Source organism: Morone saxatilis, unplaced genomic scaffold (genome assembly GCF_004916995.1).
Source record: "Morone saxatilis isolate NCDOM2014 unplaced genomic scaffold, NCSU_SB_2.0 Contig16, whole genome shotgun sequence".
NCBI lineage: Eukaryota > Metazoa > Chordata > Actinopteri > Moronidae > Morone > Morone saxatilis.
In genome coordinates this window covers 23,736,973-23,757,148 of record NW_023339718.1, presented here as the reverse complement: position 1 = coordinate 23,757,148, position 20,176 = coordinate 23,736,973, and the positions used below count along the sequence as shown (strand labels likewise).

Sequence of the window (20,176 nt, the reverse complement as noted above, 5' to 3'; positions counted from 1 at the left end):
GCGTTAACTCGTTATAGACATTTTTATTAAAATAATATAACATTAAAAAAATCAATGTAAATTATTTTTTAAGTTAAAATGTTTTTATTCCCGTTTATGTATCATATCGTAACAACTACAATTGCTCAGGATAGTATATGGAGAGAGGCAATGGCTCCTCCCCTCACTCAGGCGTTTAATTAGGTTGTATTGGCCTCACCTGGTACCTTTATAAAATGCTACACTTTAGCACTTTGCAGCATTTGCTCCGTTTTATTTTATCTGTGGCGATGGGTGGACGTTTGTTTCTTTGTGCAGTCATAGTGCAGTTGTCAGGGCCCTTGTTAGGTGAGCCAAGTGTACCAAAGTTGCTTTTACACCATCTACAAAAATATCCTAATAAGACTTATTAAGATGTATTCAAAGTGATGTTTGTCAGTTGAGACACAGCACGATGGATGCAACAGCGGTGCATATACATGTATTTATTTTTACTTTAGCAGTGTGTCACTCTGTCTTTTTCTGCTAACTTGATCCAAACAGTTGTCTCAGCTGGAAGCAGTCCTTTGAAGTGTGTCCTGGGCTCTAAACTGTGCCAGGATGGCTCAGAGTGTGTCCTCTACAACCATGTCTGTGATGGAGAAGCAGACTGCAAAGATGGCTCTGATGAGGAAGAATGCTCATTAGCATGTGAAAAGGGTAATCTGGTTGTTGGTTTGTGTGGGTGTGATCACCTGTACGTGGGTTAAGCATATGGATTTACTGCCCTCTAGTGGGTAGCATTTACATTTTTATGTAGCACATCAGAATCAAACACCTTAAAGGGCATTAAATGTACAGGATCGTTTATAGTAATGTTGCCACAGTGATGTGACTGCAAATTGGTTTTACACTATGTACCGATATGAAGTGAGGAGCACCATTAGTAGTTGTAATTGTATTGACCTGAATGCAGTCAAAATATATGAATCTAAAGTGACACTGGATTGTATTGAATCTTCTGCATAAATTGTACATTAACAAATAAGTTTCCTTTTTTCTATTTATTGACCAAAGTTATAAAAACATGAATAATCTTTTGTTGGAAAAAAGTGAGTGAACATTTTCCATCAGTACCTCGTGTGACCCCCCCCCTTGGGCAGCAATAACTTCAAGATTTTCTGTAACTGTTGATCAGTCCCACACATCAGCTTGGAGGAACTTTGGCCCGTTACAAAACAGCTTAAACTCAGGGATGTTGCAGGGGTTCCTTGCATTAAACTTTGCTTTCCAGGTCCAGCATTTCTATTGGATGAAGGTCTGGACTTTGGCATTAATCGATTTTTCTGCAGACCAGTTCCAATGCGCCCATGGAAAGAAGTGCATAGAGCAGAGCCAGGTGTGTGACGGCGTTTCCCAGTGTCAGGACCGCTCGGATGAACTGGGATGCGCCAAGCATATGGAGGGTTGTGCTCACCAATGTGATGACAAGACCCGCTGCATTCCTAACAGCTTCCTCTGTGATGGGGAGAAGGACTGCTGGGATAGCAGTGACGAGGCAAACTGTGGTACGCCGTCATTGGACCAGGAAGTTAATATCTACTTACTGTATTAATCAGCTCTGCTTGTAAAGGATGTCTTTGTGATCTTTGCCCCCCCCACCCTCTCCTGCAGTGGATGAAGGCTGCAGTGCCACTGAGTTTAAGTGTACCAGTGGCCAGTGTGTGTCAGCCACAATGCGTTGTGATGGTCACCCAGACTGCTGGGACCGCTCAGATGAGGAGAGCTGCACCATCGCACCGGCCTGCACCACAAAACACCGCTGCACCCAGAGCAAGGAGTGTCTGTTGCAGGAGTGGATCTGTGACGGAGATCAGGACTGTAAAGATGGCACAGATGAGAAGGTGGAAGCTTTATTTTATATATTATATATTTTATATATATATATATTTTATAATACTTGATGTATATACAAATTCTTGATGTAGTGTTTTTAAAGGCAGGTACTCTGATCTAAACAAACTAAGCTTTGAATTGTAATGTTCCAGTTTAGACAACAGTAAAATAATCCATTGGTTCCTCTTTAGGATTGTCCCATGGTTCCACTGAACTGCGGCGAGTTCCAGTGGTCTTGTAAATCCAAGACAAAATGTATCCCTACAGCCTGGAGGTGTGATGGCATGAAGGACTGTGATGATGGCAGTGATGAGACTGAATGTGAGTAGTTGCGCAGTTGTAGTATATAACATGATTCACTGTTGTGAAAAGAAATGAAACAATGGTTGGATTCTTAGTAAAATGAGAGCTTTGTCATGGCCTAATGCAACATCACCAGTTTGAATCCAGCTGTGGACTTTTATCTTATTTCCACATTTACTCTTTTAGTGTCTGTACTATCCAATCAAAAATGGCAAAAAGCAGTCACAGGTGTTAAAGGTGCTCTATCTTCATACAAATAGAGCTATTTCAGTGCCCATGCTACATTGGCATGTACTAATATATAACCTTATGGGCAAAAACAAGCTGCAGATAAATGCACTATTTCACAGGGTTTTTAAAGATGATTTACAACAGGATACTTATGAATTTCATAATACAAAACCGTCTCTACATGCAGTTAAATCAAGATGTTTGAGTTTTTAGAAACCTGTTTTTTTTGGGGGGGGGTCAAAATATGTTTTTCTGTATTTAACATGAGTGTGTGTGTGTGTGTGTGTACCAGGTACGATGGTGACATGCCTCCCTCACCAGTTCCAGTGTGGCAGCCAGGAGTGCCTGGATCCAGTCCTGGTGTGCAATGGCAATACCGACTGCGCAGATGGCTCAGACGAGGGAGGCAGCTGCCAGATAAACTGTGCAGAGGCAGATAGCAGCCGCTGCACCCAGAGCTGCTACAACACGCCACAGGGGACGGTGAGGGCCCTGTATCTCTGTGTTTTGAATTTAACAAAAGAAGTCGAACTGTCTCTTAAATTGGTGGCTTAAAATGGGGGGGGGGGAATAAATACAATTAAAACTAGTGTATGTAGCAGTACAATGTGAAGTTTGAGAGACCATTATGGATTATTTTCTGATCAAGTATATTGAATATCATGACTATATGATGACTTTCCCTCTTAAAAAAAACAAAACAACTTTAAATGTTAAATTAAACAAAATGTTTCAGCTCCTCTAACTATTACTTTGGTTCTTGTTGTGTAGCGTTGTCGCTGTGCAGCAGGGTTCAGGCTCATGGAGGATGGGCTGACCTGTGCTGATATTGATGAGTGTGAAGGCCGGAGCCCAGGTGTGTGCAGTCAGCTGTGCATAAACACTCCAGGCTCATACCAGTGCGGCTGTCACCCAGGCTACATAATGGAGGCAGGTGGACACCAGTGCAAGATCACCGGTAATGTCCTTTTGGCAGACCATAACCTTTAGTAGGCCATAGAACAGTGTTCGGAGGGAAGCATTAGAAACAAAGTGAGGTACAAATATTGCCATTTANNNCATTTAGGGACATACAGGTTTATGCTAATACTGTGAATTTCCCCTTGGGGATCAATAAAGTATCTATCTATGCGATTCACTTGCTAAGAGTTGGACAAGAAGAACGATACCACATGTTTTTATGTTAAATATAAAGGTACAGCTAGGAGACTGTTTACTGCTTAGTTTAGCATAAAGACTAGAAGCAAGGTGAAACCGAAGAAAATCCACCTAAGCAACACTGAAACTCACTAATTTATAGGCTATATCTTCGGTACAAGGACTGAGCCAGGCAAGCTCATTTCCCCCTATTTTACATATTAACATATTAAAAACTACCTCAAAAGAATTGGCAATGAACATTGATAACATGTATTTGCTGTTAATCTAATATTAAAGTAACACTGGCACTGCGTTAAAATGGTCCAAAGGAATGAAGGTATTCACTAAACCAAACCATCAGATATCTCTGTTGCTACCATTCTTCTCTTCTCATCCCTCAGGTGAACCCTTCCTGTTGGCGTCAATCCAAACAGACCTATTCTTGTTTGGCCTCCGCAGTGGCAGCCTAGACGTATTGTCCTCCACTGCTAAGAAGGCCATCCTCTCCCTGGACTACGACTGGAAGGAGCAGAGGGTCTTCTGGGTCAGTCTTGACACTGAGGGCATCAGGTGGTCCTCGCTGGACCAGAAGACCACAGGAACTCTGATTAAAGGTAAGTGTAAAACAAATATGGTTGGAGTATTACCAGTAGATCTCACATATTTAATGCAGAGAAATAGGCATTGACTGTTATGCATGAGGATGCGTCCTCAAGAGACACCCTTCATTTTCACAGGCGTTCGGGCAGATTCTGTAGCTGTGGACTGGCTCGGGAGGAACATGTACTGGATCGATGGAGTGAACAGTCAGATTGTTGCCATCAGACTGGCCACAACCACTGTGAAGTCACTGGACCACAGCGTCATCCTGGATGAAGACCTGGATCAGCCTCGCTCTCTGGCACTGCTGCCACAAAAGGGGTCAGCATGGTTTTATTTCACTGTTCAGTCCTACAATGTCAAGACTGGCATTCATAGTCTTTAATTTTCCTTGCAGGCTGATGTTCTGGACAGAGATTGGTAACGTTGTGAAGATAGAGCGTGCTGGGATGGATGGGTCAGAGAGGAGGGCAGTGGTTAACTCTAGTCTGGGCTGGCCTGGTGGTGTGGCTGTGGACACCATCTCTGACAGAGTCTACTGGACAGATGAAAGGCTGAGGGCAATTGGATCTGCAACACTGGATGGAGATGACATTCAGGTAAACTACTGTTAAGAAGGATTTAAGTTGCATTTATCCAAAAGCTTGTTGCTGACTCTTGAAAACCCATTCAAACACTACAACTCTATGCTTAATCTACCAGCAAAAGGTCATTCTGGCCTCCTTATCACTATGAGCACCACACAAGTGGCACTTCATTGGAGTTTTTTTCCCACAACGGCCCGAGCATAGATGGATGAAATTTGATGTATTCCTGTAAAAACAAGAGACACTCTAAAGCCTAAGTCACATTCCTAAATAATAATTGTGCTATGTCTAAATGTCATTTTCAGATTCTACAGATGAAAGGGACAACCAACCCATTCTCCCTGGCAGTGTTCAATGACGTGCTCTACTGGTCAGATACCAAGAAGCGAGTGGTGCTGGCTGCTCATAAAATCTCTGGCAAAAATCGTAAAGTTCTCCTGAAAAGACAGAGACAACCTTTTGGTGTAAAGGTGATTAAAATGTTCAGTATTAGGAATCTATAGGCACAAGTGGAAATTACTGACTGAAAGTACTGTATAATAGAAACACTGTAACTAAACTTGGATCACTTGACATGTGTGAAGTGCTCACAGCAGCTTGCTAATTTTCCCACGCACAGCTATGACATTGTATCTGAAGCTTTCCACTTGACCCATTTTGGCTTAGTTTGGGAAATTATAAAATGGGTCGCTAGAGGGAAGAAATTGTAAATGTACAAACCTGTACCAGATGTAATATTTCAGTTTATCAGCATGACTTGTAAAGTGCAAAAAAACATTGTTAAATCTCTTGTTCCTTGCTTGGTTTGCAGATCATCCACCCATTGCTTCAGATGGGCATTGAGAGCCCCTGTGAGAAGATGGACTGTTCCCACATGTGTGTGTTAGCCCCAGGACCCAAAGCTGTGTGCAAGTGTCACTCTGGTCTTTTACTGGCTGAGGATGGCCTGACCTGCTCCAGCCTGGTCAATTCAGCTTTCGTGTTGATGCTGTCTCCCTCCACAGTCACTCAGGTTGTACTAATATTGTAGTTACGCTAGGTCTAATTTGCTTTAACTGAAGCAAGAACGGAGAAGATTGATACCGCACCAATCTGTATGGTAGATATGAATTAAAAAATGTTTTAAACTGTAAAAAAAAAAAAAAAAATCCCAGTTTAAAGCTGGTACACGTTAAAGAAACTAGCAAGAGACGGCTAGATTTTTAAAGTATCGAACCAAAAATAAATCCCACCCCTTCCCTTCAGGTCTCCTCCAAAGCCACTCCCCCAACATGCAGTGCCTGAGAGGAGCACAGCGCATCCATGTCATCATAACCATATAAAACTACCTTGTGTCTCATTCATACATCGTTTTACTACACAGTTCAGGAAAATAAGAAATTCCACAATAGGTGGTAGAAAGGCAGGTTGGCCAGCGCACTAGGCTTATGACGAGCCTGTGACTTATTCTCTTTCTGAACATTTGATTTATTGATCTGTCAGGATGTAAATAGAATTTCAACAAATATACCAAGAATGCTTTTGGAATGCATCACCTACCATAGCTTAATAGGAGGATTATGTGCCAGACTATTTACTGACCAGGAGCTGCTTTACTGTGGACAGTAAGGATGACTAAAAGTGCCAAAATTAAATGCATCATTAAAAAATTACTTAAATGTGCCATTAAGATTGGAATTAAATGCATAAATGTGTTATTAAATGTAAAAAAAATTATATATATATATTTCACTAATTATTTAATGGTCCTGTGTTGCAGTGCTTCATGGATTTATTTTATCTGTCAAACTTGCCCATCAAAGTCAGTGGGTGGGGCTAACGCTAATCTAGTCTGATCCATTGCTTTGGTCTAAAGTAGTGCCTGGATAGAGACGATGGAGGATCTTCATGAACGGGAGTTGGTGAGAGACATTTTAGATTTAGCAAAGGATGTGAAAGCAGGACCTGCTGACCCAGAGCATGTAGCGAGTAAAGCAGAGGAACTTATTGAAGTTCTTGGAGTTATTTCTGCACTTTCCGACCAAGATATTGACCATAGAGTGACTGCAAATTTAGAAGTAGTCCACCGCTTCTCTGGTATCAGGGCGCATCAGGCCCAACACACAGGGACCGGGGCGTTTGGCGTTTGACATACCGAGTGCAGTTCTGGAGCATCAAGTTCTTTGTGGATTACCCGCTGGTCAAATTGCAGCGATGTTCACTAGCTCTGCATCAATCCATTATCTGGAATTGATTTGCCTTGGCTTGATGCGCAGGGTAACCAATCAGGCGTTAGGATCCGCCTACCAACTTTGATGGGCGAGTTTGACAGATAAAATAAATTCATGAAACAACACAGGACCATGAAATAATTTAATAGTGAAATAATTGTATATGTTATTTACATAAAATGAATCTGTATTTTAATTAATTAATGACACATTCAAGTAATTATTTAATGGTGTATTAATTTATTTAATTTTGGCACTTTTAGTCCTCCATAGAACAGAGCCAGACTAGCTGTTTGCCCCTGTTTCTCAGTCAGTCATTATGCTAAGCTAATCTATCCCGCAGCTACATAGAAGTTTATTTTCCCCAAATGATTACCTAGTCCTTAAGCTTACAATACATAGAAGTACCAAGTGTCACAATGTATTTTATGGCCACTTATACACTGCAGGCCAAAGTGACCCAAATCCTAGTAGTAGTTAGTTTTGCTCATATGTAACTGAGATCAACATTTTTTTCATGACATATTTTTTTGGTTTTCTTGCAATCTGACCTCCATGTTGGCTGTACTTCCAGTGGCTGTAACTTGCAATTTGTCATGTGTCAAATAATACAAATATTCCCATTATGCATTATAATTTTTAGATTAATGTATATTTAATCCCAATCATGTCTGTAGATATATTTGCAGTCCCGACACACAGCAGCAGAGCTGAAGGGCTGGCCTGAACACCTGGCCCTGCAGGTGCACAGCGTCAACGAGGCAGCCATCATGGACTACAGCCTACGTGACCGCACCCTGTTCTTGACGGATGACGGCACAACTTCACTCAGCTCCTTCAAGCTGAAGGACGCAGACTTGTCCTCCCAGGGTCAGCTTCTAAAACTCCTGGGCGACACAATCACCGCCATGGCCCTGGACTGGGTAACACTTAACATCTACTGGAGCAGCAACAAACAGCCCCGCCTGCAGGTCACCTCTATCACGGCTGCACACACTGCCGTTCTCATAAAGGAAGGTATCAGCAGAGTGGAGTCCATCGCCCTCCACCCTCCCAGTGGAAGGGTTTGTTTCACCAACCTGGGCCTGCAGGGTAAAGGTACCGTAGGTACCGTGGCTACTGTAGAGTGTGCCAACATGGACGGTGCTGGGCGGAATGTGGTGTGGAAGGATGCAGTCCAGCCAACATCTCTGGTCTTCTCCAGTAATGGGGATAAAATTTACTGGGCTGACACTGGTAAGTATTTTTTTTTTTTTTTTTGGGGTTTGGTATGGGAAGTTTTGTCTAAGATGTGTTTCATGCATTGACAGTCAAAAATGCTGTGGAATAAAGCTGTAATTTGTTTAGAAAAAAGCGGTAAGGTAGCTTGGATTCTCTCCTAGGTTTAGGGACCATTGGCTCTATCCAGCTTGATGGATCGGGATACAGAGAGCTGAAGACTGGTGATGGCCTGGTTGCTGTGGCTCTGAGTGATGACACACTGCTCTGGATGACTGTCAGTGGTAATGGCTCATAGTATCTACTAAATGAAATGACACCATGTGTGTACAAACAACCAGGAGGTGGCGCTGTTCATGTAATTTACATAATTTGTTGTAATATGCGTAAGTAGCTTAATGCATACAAGACGATGCCTGCATGACGAATGGTTTCAAAAAATCTGAATCTGAAATTCAACCAGTGTGACTCTCTGTTGGCTCTTTCCTTTAGACAAAACCAGGCTCTGGTACAGAGATGAGCAGCAGGAGAGCAAGTTGTGGTTTGAGGTCGGCACGGAGATGGTCAGCTTAAAGGCGTTCAGCAACTCCAGTCAGACAGGTACGTGATAAAAGCACACACTGTAACAGTTCTGATGGTAGTTAAGAGAGTCTTTCAAATTGGAGCATACTGAAGTGGTAAATGTCATTTACTGCTGAACTATTTTTTTTACAGGTTCAAACCAGTGCACAGACAACGGCAACTGCCAGCACTTATGCCTCGCCACCCCAGGAGGTCGGACATGCAAGTGTGCACATGACCACATACTTGTGCATGACACCTACTGCAACCCGGAGCAGCGCTGCCCAAGTGGCACCAGGCCTTGTCTGGATGAACTCTCATGCCAACCCGTTGAGAAGTTCTGTAACCGGCACATTGACTGCTATGACCACTCAGATGAGAACTGTGAGTCTTTTTATATCTCCCTTAATGCAAACTGGAAAATATCATGATACATGTAATGATATCTTTAATCTAAAACAACCACCTTGGGTTTTTGGTTGAAACTATCATCTTTTCTTAGGTGTTAGTGTGAAGCAGTGGTCAGAAGCCAAGGTTCCTGCTCTCACCTGGGCCCACAACTCCTCTCCTCCAACCTTCCCTCTTCCTGGTCTCTCTGGAGTCTCTGGCCCGAACACCACCCTGAATGAAAGCAGTCAGCTCAGGAACCTGACCGCCCAGGATTGCAGCCAGAAACACTGCAGTGGCAACGGACGCTGTGTGAAGAACAATGGAAACTCTGCTTGTGTGTGTTCACTCGGCTACAGTGGAGATTCTTGTCAAGACCATCTTCTAAAGACCATGCAGGGTCCCATTGTCTACGGCGCTGCAGGGCTCTGTGCAGGAGTGGTGGTCATTGCTGTGATGGCAGTGGTGGTTAAGAGGAGGAAGAGTGCCAACGGAAGGTTTGTCTGCTTACCAATTAAAGGTCCAGGGCGAAACAGTTTCCCTAGGCCCTACTGGCAGAAATGGAAATATCCATAACTGTGTTTTTATTGGTGTATAATTGGCTGAATATAGGAATTGTTACACCTTAGAATGAGCCTTTTATATCTACCGATGTCGCGGGTCAGTCCATGGAGTCCTGTTGAGCCACCATGTTTATACACTAGCAGACGGGACAAATGAACACTGGCTCAATTTAGGGGCGTTTGCATTTTTCACATGTTTTAAAGAAAAAAGTTTCAACCTCATGGTGGCACTAAGAGCACAACATTTTGTGGCAATCCATCTAATAGTTAATAGATTTCAGTCTTGACCAAAGTGGTGGTCTGACATTGTCATGCCAGAAATTCACTGATAATGTGGCAAAAAGAGCCGCCAAAGATGAATAGATGGCATCAAAGGTCCCTAGTGAGCGTATCTCTACATGTGAAGACTGTGCGTACACGGTGAAATGTCTGCCACATATTGCAACAGCTGACTATAAAGAGGTAGCACAGGACTACATTTTTGTTTGTCCTTACTGCAGGAGAGCTCGCCCAGCAGCAGTGAAGGAAACAAGTATGACTGATCTGGAGAACAAAGCTGAGACCACCCCAAGTAAACAACCTTCCCCGGTAGACACAGACAAACCAGAGGTGGACCTCCCAACAACTCCATAATCTAGCAGGTTCCCAATTTATCTTACCATGCTTGTGGGATAACAGTTTCTTTCTTTGCAGGAAGTGGCATCTTCTGTGGACTGAGGCAGATTCATGGGCAAGCAGCGTTTTAAATAAAACAGTTTGCATTTTCTGCTGTTTCCTGTGAAGTTATTTCAGCATTGTTTACTGTTGGTTAGACCACCAATGTCAAAAGTTTGACATGGCCTGTAATACATAGTGGGCCGTGTTATGGTACCAACTTGAACATTTTCATAACACTGGTTGGTGGTTGTAGTATGAGGACTGTCCTTTTGTAAATCATCCTGTAGTTGCCAAAAGGTTCAGCATTAAGAGTGATGGACAAGGATCTAACACTGAAGAAAGCAAAAGAGAAACCTCAAACTCTCTCCTGGGAGGAGAGACCTCAAGTACAGAAAATAGCTGTGTAATCTCTGATCTGAAGGATGGAGACTGTGGCAGCTGCTTGGGGTTCTTGATCAAAACACACTCCCTATTGTTCCTTGTGTGACCAGATGTGCCCCATAAAGTACACGTGTCATAAAAGACTAAGGCTGCAACTAACAATTTTCACTATCAATTAATCAGCAGATTATTTTACAAACGTATATCAGAATAGATCAGAGCCTAGCATGACCACTTCAAAAGTTTACAGTGAGTGTACAATAGAGGAAAGCAGCAGATCCTCACATTTGAGAAGGTGGAACCAGTGAATGGATGACCTTTTTGCTTAAAAGAATTTAGCAAAATAGTTGCACATTCATTTTCTGCCAATTGATTAATCAACTAAATGTCACAGCTCTACAAAACACCAAATTAAAAGATAGCTGTTTTTTTTTTTATCATTAACTCCTTGATGAATTTGTCATAAAATTCGATCTAAACACGTGGTTAGCATTTGATTTGTAATTACTTACTCATCCCAAGTTTTCATTTAACGCCATTGTTGGATCAAAATTTGTATTTGTCCTGTACTTTGGTTTATGAGCAAATGCCTGCGAAACTAAAAACGCCCCCATCAGCTGTACTTTGTTTTGTGCTAAATGTTAATGTGTAATATGCTAAACTCAGGGAGTAAACATGGTAAACACCAAACATCAGCATGTAAGCATTATCATTAGGAGTGTGTTAGCATGCCCACATCCTGTGCGTCTTGTTTTACATCGTTTTAATGACTATTGCTAAAGTGCTGTTTGGTGTGGTGGTGGAACGTAATTAAGTACATTTAGTCAATCACAAAAGGCCAATTTTGACATACAGCACATAAATATTAACATTTCTTTTTTACTGTTTGAGGAAAATGCTACTCTTACTACATTTCTTGATTTCACAGCTAGTTATTTTGCAGATTTACATACAATATGTGATCAGCATGCTGTATGTAAAATAGTGCATGCCTGTGGGATACAATTTGAGTACATAATGTACTTTCACTTGGTTTAGCCCACACAGGTGGTAGTTTAAGCTGATCAGAGTACTGTGGGGTTTAGAGACACTGCTGATTGAAATGTCCCTCATCGTCCTTTTAACTTGGCTGCACATTTTAGGGTGGGACAAATCACACATGTATCCTAAACAGAAGTCTGATCAGCCACTGTTGTTCAAACTACCTGTGTTGGTGCATAAATTGTTGCTCATATTCATAAATAGGGTGAAGTAATTACTTCTACATTGATTGTTGCTGTGATTGGAATTAATGAGAATAAATGTAGATATGGGGAGATGGAACTGGTGTGAATTCAGGGAGGTATGTTGTTTTAGTGGAAATCAATATTAATCTGTTTCTGTGGACAAATGGCATATTCAGCCTTTTGCCACTGTATTCACTAATTTCATCTTTATTTCACAGCAGACTGATAATGAAGAAAAATAATATACACACCCCCACCCCCCAATCCCCACCCAAATAATGATAATGTGTGTTTAGTTGCAGTCTGTGCAATGAATATGCATGATGAGACGTTACCAAGAAATTCTGATGACATGTATTTAAAGACTAAACCGGATTCTCCCCATTGTTTACACCCAAACCACAAAACACATGTTTACCTTGTTTATGAATAGGCGCATCTGGTGTACTTATTCTCTTATTATCTTCTAAGAATTTTTAGCACTGTCTAATTTTACTCTGTCTGGGGTGTTAAATGATTTACTCTGAATTGTTAGTGAGTCTGGGCTGAAGTGAATAATGCTAAGGACATGAACCAGAGGGTGAATTACTGGTTTATTGTAACCACACATATCAACAGCTGTATAAAAAGATGTCCAATGCAAGGACGGAGAAGAAATTAGCATTTATTGCATTACGTGTATCAGCGTTGAGACATTTCAGAAGTACTCTGCTGTATATGCAGGGATAGAAGGATACTCAACATATCAAGGTAGGTCTTCAAGCAGAAATGCAATATTATCAAATATAATACTCTTTTTTTTAAACTTTTTTCTTTAGCTAATTTTCATGCCAAAGTTACAGTATATTGTATAAATGTCTTTATTTTGTTAACAGATGCTTACATTTACATTTCAGTTTAACTGAATGGTGGAATTCAGATCCCTATTCAAAAGGTATTATCAGCAAAATATACCTAAAGTTTTAAAAGTATTTAATATTCAGAATAGTTTATAAGATAGGATATTTAAAACTTCATGTATGACAGCATTTTTGTAGCTGCTCGAGGTGGAGTTGATTTGAACTATTTTATGAAGTACTAGACGGTCTAAAATTAGAAATCTTTTTAGGAGTCAACTATATCTTGTAATTGACTCCTGAAAACTTTAGTTTGCAGAGTTGCTAGAATATTTTAACCTGTTTTTAATGGATATAAACTTTTTCAAAAGTTTTCAAAACAGACTGTAGCAATATAATGATGAAAAATACTTTCCTGAAACAAGTTGATTTGCATTGAACATGTGTTATTGTAATATTGCTACTGCACTGGAAGTTTTCTACCCTTTAAAGGGAAAAAACTAATTTGAATTTCACTGAACAATACATCATGTTTTAGAAGCTGGTCATATGTTTTGTATGATGAATAATAATATGCAAAATAACAGGTAATAGTCATTAAATGTAGTGTCAACAAAAGTAGAGTATTTCCCTCTGAAATGTGGTAGAGTAGATGCCTAAAGTGAATTTTACCAATCTGATGTGTTTGTTTCAGCAAATCCAGCAGAAACAGCAATGGCCATTCTGAGGACTACACTTTGTGCTGTCTTCATGGTGACTGCAGTGTTGTCTAAACCAGTGAGTAGCTCTACTATTCTGCTACTACCACTATAAAGCAATCTAAGAGGAACATTACAGTATTATTATTATTTTTATGAAAACAGCTCTGCCTGAATGAGGGTGAAGATTCATCAGAGTCCAGTCAGTTAGATTCATCAGAGGAGGCAGACACTGATCTTGGGCCTTCACAGGAACCCCTGCAGCCGGCATTCACAGACACAGACGTGTCTGATGCCGTGGAGGAGACTGACCCCCCGAGCACTGCAGCCCCACTACCCTCTGCAGGGCCTTCTCTGGCCACGCTCAATACTTCAGCCCTCCCTGAGGACCCACAAGCCTCCACTGACACAGACGCTTTACAACTCATGCCAGATGACCCTTCACATACCGCTCTGGGTGTAGACGTCTCTCAGGATATGCCTAATTCTGATCCTGCACAGGACTCAATTAACGCTGACACAGAGTTCTCACCACACCTTACAGAAACTGGTACAATCACAGGCACCGATGGCACAAATCAACCACAACTCACCACCACCACCACATACCAAAGATTCCCCCAGAGTGCCACTCCACCATTCTCCACAGCCACACCCATGCCAGTCCACATCAGAACCGCCCTGACTGGTGTTCCTGTTTGCTTCACTTTCCAGTTTGCGACCGCTGAGCCTGATCCACCTAGAGGAGATAGCATTTGACCCAGATAAGTTATCCACTTCAGGTTACAGGCTCAGTCCATGTTATTGTTGTACATATAGGTAAACATATAGGTCTCCTGATTCTTTATCATCAGAATCAGAATCACTTTTATTGGCCAGGTATGCACATACAAGGAATTTGACTCCAGTTTGACATTGATCTCAATGTACAAACACAGATTAACAGTATAAATAAACAGAACAAGTTTAACACAAAAAAGACCGGCTTATATGTACAGTTATACATATCTATAAACAAACATTTGTACACAGTAGTATCAAGTCTAAATATCCAGACTACACTTTTACTTTGATTTTACGTTTCCTTTATCAGTGGCAATTGTATTAAAATGGTGCTAATGTACACGACTGCTATATAAATAGAATATAAATGTTTGAACAATGGTAGAAGTGCAGTGCTGATTTGCAGGATCAACACCTTGGCTGAAAACACCTCAAATGTATTTGTATGAGCAGCTGGACATGAAAATGTGAATAAATGTTCTAATCCCTAATTCAAAGTTGGTTCAGAAGAAAACACAAAACAATACAAGTGTTTAGTAAAATGATTTTGTTTATTTGGAGTTTGTATCACTGTCATTGTAAAGGTAACCAAACTTTACACCTGCAAATAAAGACACAAAAAGCAAATGGTACTGGAAATCAGGCCCTTTCGTCACAGCAGCCATACCAGCCATTACAGTAGTATATGTATGTATGAGAGGGAAATACTCAAAGGTGCATGTGTTGCAGTAGTTTATCATGACAAACAGGCAAGACATATTTCCACTGCCAAATTTCAGACAAACCACATTTCTTGGCTGGCTTTAGAAAATGAGCAGGTTAAAGGCCCAGTCAGTAATTTCTTTTAATCATCCAAATTACAGATACATTTACATACATACTTGTCAAATATTTATAATTCACAGCTTAAATCAGAGTACTGGCCTGTTTTTAGGTAAACAATTGGATAACATGACAGGTTTAAAAGACATCACCTATGGGATCAAGAGTGGCATTCACACTCAGTAATTAAAATATGGACTAAGAAGTCAAATTTAGAAAAGGACAATCTGTTTAATCTTTGAGTCACAGGGCATTTATGCAAAGAAAAGTACCTGGTTTGCACATTGCCTTGTGCTATGCTGCCAGCAGGTCAGTCAATGTCAGTTACTTTGTTATCATGTTGACTTCTGCCTAAGGGCTACTTTTAATTTTTTTAATTCTTTTTTTTTCTGTCCGACACATCGAAGCTGGTGGAGATACAGTGCTGTATATATGACAAGCTCACACACCTTGGTGCACACAATGCCTTACTGAGAGAATTTAAACAGGACGTATGAAACAGTCCCTGAACATAACAGAAGGCGATCACAGATGGTCTAATACTGCACAACCTAGTAGTTTACCTGCTCTTTTTTTTTTTTGCCATAGGGCCACACAGTGGCTCAGTGGTTAGACTCTCACCCCCCAGCAAGACCTTCCTGGGTGGTCAGATGGACTAAAGGGCTTTTAACACTGCACTTATTCCAGGGCTAAAAGCATTCTTGGAACCTCTGGCTAAGAAAGCTCTCACACAATCCTGGCACATTGTTACCCGGACTTTAGCCCAGGGAGGCTGGTGCTGGCCCTGCTCTGGAGCAGGGTTGGATCAGAGTTTGCAGGGTTATCCCCCCAAAATTGACTAAACACAGGGCTAGAAGGTTCCAGTGTGAAACAGGCTACAGTAAACAGAGCCTAAACAAAAATGTTAACATTACGTCACGTGTTCCGTTTGAATCATATAGCCCTGGGGTTAGGTTAAATCTGAGTTAAAAGTGTGTGTGTGTGTGTGTGTGTGTGTATGTGTGTGTGTCAAAAGGGGCATCCAGGGTCAGCTCTTATGCACAATATGCACTGTGAAAAGCCCTTATTAACTGCCTGTAGGTGTGAATGTGTGTGGATATGTATAAGTCCTGTGATAGACTGGCAACCTGTCCAGGGTGTACTTTCATCTCACCTGGTGCATGCTGGGATACATTCCAGGCAGGATAAGCAGGTACAGAAAATAGATGGATTTTTTTTTGGTAATATGTACAACATAGAAACACTGGCTCAGTCTACTGTTACACTCAGTGTAAGTACACACATGAGCCAAATGTCTAAAGTATAAATGTCACACGTTGTGGTTGGCTCTCATTTTACTGTGGCGTGGGTGACTGAGGCTGATCTTGCTGCTCTGGTTCTGTGTCTGTTTCTGGCTCATTCTCAGTGTTCTGCTCTGGCTGCTGCTGAGGCACAGGCTGCTGGATGAGTCCCCCGTCCTGTGCTGTGTTGTAGGAGCCACAACTGCTGCACTTCATCCCCAGAACGTGGAAAGGCACCGTGCAGTGGGCTTGGCAGTCGTTACATATTATCTATAGTGAGGAAAAACACAAGTACACATTTATATACAACAAATTGGGTGATTACTCGTAATGGTCACTGAGGTCACTTTCAATTTATCTGTAGAAATGGGATTTAATCAAATCCAAAAATTGGGCATGTCATGTCTATAAAATAACCAAACTAAACCAAAATATTTACATATGAATTTTATTGTATCATTGGGGTCTTACTTTGACAGTAGCACCCTGGTATTCAGTGGGCATCGGTGACTGGGCAATCTCTTTGTCTATTTGATCCCAATGGTCCTCCATGCTCCAGGCAGAGTGCATACACAGAGGGCAGCGATATGCACTTAAACAAAAAGGAAACTTAGATTTAGTGGAAGGCCTGACCCAGTGCCTCTCCAGGACACTCAGAGAAACCAGGTGACATTGGTAATCAGGGAACATGCTTACATGCAGTAACCCAGTTACTGTAAATCTGTATATACATGCTGCAGGTCAGTAATCAGATTTATGAACTACCCTACACCTTATTTTGGAAGCATGTTTTACTTATTCTAACTGTAGGGTTAAAAGATGCTGCGATGCTGCTTCCTGGTCTTTGATGTGTGTGTCTGTGTCGGAGCAGACTGACAGTGCAGTGTGAGAAGGACAACAGACAGAGAGCAGAACTGTTCCTCAAAGCACCAGTGTGTCTAAATTCAACAGAATTCAAATGTTCAAAGGCGGAAACAACTCTGTTAGTTTCAGTTTCAGTCAGACTTGGATGGAATCATTTTAAATATAAAGGATGCATAACTGGATGTAACGATCTCTCTCCTTTCATCCATCACTCAGCTGTTACTTTCCCTGTCTGCAGGCTTTTATAACACACACGTAAAATGCAGAGCAGTAACATAGTTTCCTGAATACATGGCAAAGAAATCTGCTTGTTGGAGAAAGCCGACTACCGCCTGGTTACTTAATTACATGTAAATGCACTGACTGATGCAGGACTCAGCTGTTCCAGCAATGCTTGAAATGCGTATATCAAACAAATATAGAACACATTACCCTGGAACAAGACCATGTTTTACTCAACTTAACAATTACCAAGGGAAAAAAAGGACTTGTTAGACATACCCCGTTCTGACCATGTCATCAAAGCAGGTCCTGCAGAGAATGTGAACAAATACATTTGTTGTTACCTTCATGTCATTATAGCTCTTAAACTATGATTACCTATGAAGGTTACTTAACGGAAATGGAGAGCTTGAAATATGACACTTTGATTTAACTGTCTACATCATCAACACTATTTTAATACCGTTTTAATTATCTGCTATTTATGTTTAGATTTATATCATATTCTTCTAACTGTATAGAAATGTTCTAGATTGATGCATTTCTCCTGCAATGTACTTAAAGTCGGGATACAATTCAACCCCACAAACTGGAGCTACTAGTATTTAGAGAATAATGATTCTTACTTGTGTAAAAGGTGACCACATGGAAGAACGTGAGCTCCAATTCTGGATGTGTGAATATCCTGTACATACAAAAGAAAATCATATCAAAATGTAGAGAAAGTAAAGGATTGCATTCAAATCCAGCCTCCCTCATCCCATAAGGTATTATATGTTCTATTACCTCCATACACACTGGGCAGTTCTGCCTTGAAACATTTTCAACACACTGAAACATAAAAAAAATCATTATAAATGACAGCAGTGCCCATCAATATATACGACGTGTGTAGATCAGAAACAGGTGCAGGTTGATTATCACCTTGTGGTTTCCCCGCAGATCCTGGGCTAAACACAGATTGCACTTCTCACAGTGGAAATACTTCTCCCTGGGCCCAATCCTGTAGGGGTCACAACAGTCACTGACACGGATGACAATCACCACATGCATCAGAATGAAACTCTCAGAAACACTGAGTTGTGCAAGTTACTTAAAAAAATAAATAAATAGTATTCATTGTAGGAACCACAATGCAACATTACTAACGATAGATTTTTTTCCATGCACCGTCAACATGAAATACCAATGAATACTGTCTGAAATCTTTGGTTCTTGTGTTAGTAGATGAAGAAACACTGACATTTAACACAAGTTTGATAAAAGCAAACATCACAACACGTGATGTTTCCATGGTGGTTTTCTTGAATTACTGTAGACAGAAAATGACAAACTTTGTGTGCAACTTTAAAAAGGTTATTCACCACATCTCCATAGCATTGTCATCATCGTCCACTAAGGCTATAAGTGTAAAAAGATTTGTAACAAGCTTTTACGATATGCTACTGCTTACCTGCATATTCCACAGGGCTGACAGTGGTACTGCTTCTTATCCTTGTCGAACAAGTGGCAAATGTCACAGTAATACTCCCCAAACTGTACATTACACTGCTGGCAAGTTTGCTGTGCCTACAAGAGTGACATTTTACATTTGTGTATGTTAGTTTTTCTTGATGTGAACTACACACACAAATACAACATAAAGAACAAAGTGACATTTAAGATCACTGGTGGTCCTGCTACAGCTGACAGAAGTTGAAACAGATGAGCTGCAGCGGTTTCTCTCAGTTACCTGCTGCACCGTCTCACACTCAGAGCACTGCACCTCTCTGACTCTGAATCGGTCCATCTGGTGGTTCTCCTCTGCATCGTGGCACAGCCGACACACATACAGTTTACCACAGCACGGTGCCTGCAATACACAGAAACAGGTGGTTACATGGGACATAGGCAGGTGCATGGTGGGTATGTCAATCAAACTCATCTCACAGATTCTGCTTATATTCTAGGGTAGCCTATACAATCCGATATTTCTGTCATATGACCAACTTGACACAAAGCTAAGATAATCCAATACCCACTCAACTCTAAAGCCTTCGCCGTTTACTTAACATTGTGCAGCTAACATATAAGTTACAAAACATAAGACAGTAACTAATATGTCGTAACGATACAGTTGCTATGTTACCGGCTAACGTAAAGGAAACGTTAGCTAGTTAGCTGTGAGTGCTACCGGAGCTATACAGTAACACGACTCATTACAGCAGAGTTAGACTGTAGTACATTCAGCACCTACAGGCCTCCAATATGCATGTCAAGCACATATAAACAATACATATCCAAAGGTTCACTGACTTTTAATAAGCAGCTGCGCACATAGTGCTCGCAACCAGCAGGGGAAGCCATGTTTCCTCCTGAATGTGGTTCTTCTTCGACTGCTGTGACGGTGCTGCGCTCTTCTTCTTCTTCTTCGGGTTTTAATGGCCACCTGCTGGACTGGAGTGTGGAGCAGTAGCTTTGCAGGGAAAGAAACAAAACATTTGTTTCAAAGTAGATTGTAGATGTAATATTGTGTTCCTTATGAAATGCTGATATTAATTAACTCCTTTCATGGTTATATTTGCTGCAGTCTATTAATACATGTTTGACAGATAGATTGATTTAATCCTGTGTATCCTATTCTCAGACGGGCGATGACTGTCTCTGCCTTCGGGCTCCTGCTCTGTAATTCACCAGTGCATTTTTGTTTTTGTGTATTGTAAAGATGTCTTCCTGTGTCACATAAGTAAGATTGTTTTGCCAATATATCCACC

At 41.1% G+C, this 20,176-nt stretch overlaps 3 protein-coding genes across 4 annotated transcripts; 2 read left to right on the top strand and 1 right to left on the bottom strand.

The window, feature by feature from the left end:
- The first annotated feature begins 229 nt into the window (after positions 1 to 229).
- On the top strand, positions 230 to 10,420 carry lrp13 (low-density lipoprotein receptor related-protein 13). Its single transcript, XM_035657750.1, has 19 exons — positions 230 to 327; positions 523 to 678; positions 1,311 to 1,526; positions 1,633 to 1,862; positions 2,046 to 2,175; positions 2,681 to 2,871; positions 3,160 to 3,346; positions 3,930 to 4,142; positions 4,266 to 4,449; positions 4,526 to 4,727; positions 5,021 to 5,185; positions 5,527 to 5,727; positions 7,603 to 8,161; positions 8,308 to 8,427; positions 8,636 to 8,743; positions 8,858 to 9,088; positions 9,207 to 9,588; positions 10,155 to 10,263; positions 10,348 to 10,420. Exons 1-19 carry the CDS (start codon positions 270 to 272, stop codon positions 10,369 to 10,371), a joined length of 3,666 nt encoding a protein of 1,221 aa, XP_035513643.1. The 5' UTR covers positions 230 to 269; the 3' UTR covers positions 10,372 to 10,420.
- A 2,167-nt stretch (positions 10,421 to 12,587) lies between these two features.
- LOC118325804 (mucin-2-like) lies at positions 12,588 to 14,703 on the top strand. Its single transcript, XM_035658632.1, has 3 exons — positions 12,588 to 12,668; positions 13,449 to 13,531; positions 13,618 to 14,703. Exons 2-3 carry the CDS (start codon positions 13,469 to 13,471, stop codon positions 14,209 to 14,211), a joined length of 657 nt encoding a protein of 218 aa, XP_035514525.1. The 5' UTR covers positions 12,588 to 12,668; positions 13,449 to 13,468; the 3' UTR covers positions 14,212 to 14,703.
- Positions 14,704 to 14,767: 64 nt separating this feature from the next.
- On the bottom strand, positions 14,768 to 19,823 carry rchy1 (ring finger and CHY zinc finger domain containing 1). Of its 2 annotated transcripts, none has more exons than XM_035658630.1 (9): positions 19,719 to 19,823; positions 19,156 to 19,275; positions 18,877 to 18,992; positions 18,348 to 18,426; positions 18,210 to 18,254; positions 18,050 to 18,108; positions 17,703 to 17,732; positions 16,809 to 16,929; positions 14,768 to 16,607 (listed from the first exon to the last, which is right to left on the bottom strand). In XM_035658630.1, exons 1-9 carry the CDS (start codon positions 19,767 to 19,769, stop codon positions 16,392 to 16,394), a joined length of 837 nt encoding a protein of 278 aa, XP_035514523.1. In that variant the 5' UTR covers positions 19,770 to 19,823; the 3' UTR covers positions 14,768 to 16,391. The 2 variants fall into 2 exon arrangements, with proteins under 2 accessions (XP_035514523.1, XP_035514522.1); XM_035658629.1 differs by lacking the exon at positions 19,719 to 19,823 and adding an exon at positions 19,450 to 19,537.
- Positions 19,824 to 20,176: the final 353 nt, after the last annotated feature.

What these genes read in the sequence shown, in the direction of transcription:
- lrp13 (XM_035657750.1), top strand. Translation starts at nt 270, where the DNA reads ATGGGTGGACGTTTGTTTCTTTGTGCAGTCATAGTGCAGTTGTCAGGG. An exon ending in CTCATTAGCATGTGAAAAGG is followed by an intron (nt 679 to 1,310) that starts GTAATCTGGTTG and finishes ATTTTTCTGCAG; the next exon opens with ACCAGTTCCAATGCGCCCAT. An exon ending in AAGATGGCACAGATGAGAAG is followed by an intron (nt 1,863 to 2,045) that starts GTGGAAGCTTTA and finishes GTTCCTCTTTAG; the next exon opens with GATTGTCCCATGGTTCCACT.
- LOC118325804 (XM_035658632.1), top strand. Translation starts at nt 13,469, where the DNA reads ATGGCCATTCTGAGGACTACACTTTGTGCTGTCTTCATGGTGACTGCA. An exon ending in CTGCAGTGTTGTCTAAACCA is followed by an intron (nt 13,532 to 13,617) that starts GTGAGTAGCTCT and finishes TTATGAAAACAG; the next exon opens with CTCTGCCTGAATGAGGGTGA.
- rchy1 (XM_035658630.1), bottom strand. Translation starts at nt 19,769, where the DNA reads ATGGCTTCCCCTGCTGGTTGCGAGCACTATGTGCGCAGCTGCTTATTA. An exon ending in TGCGCAGCTGCTTATTAAAA is followed by an intron (nt 19,276 to 19,718) that starts GTCAGTGAACCT and finishes TGTGTATTGCAG; the next exon opens with GCACCGTGCTGTGGTAAACT. An exon ending in ACTGCCCAGTGTGTATGGAG is followed by an intron (nt 18,109 to 18,209) that starts GTAATAGAACAT and finishes TTGTATGTACAG; the next exon opens with GATATTCACACATCCAGAAT.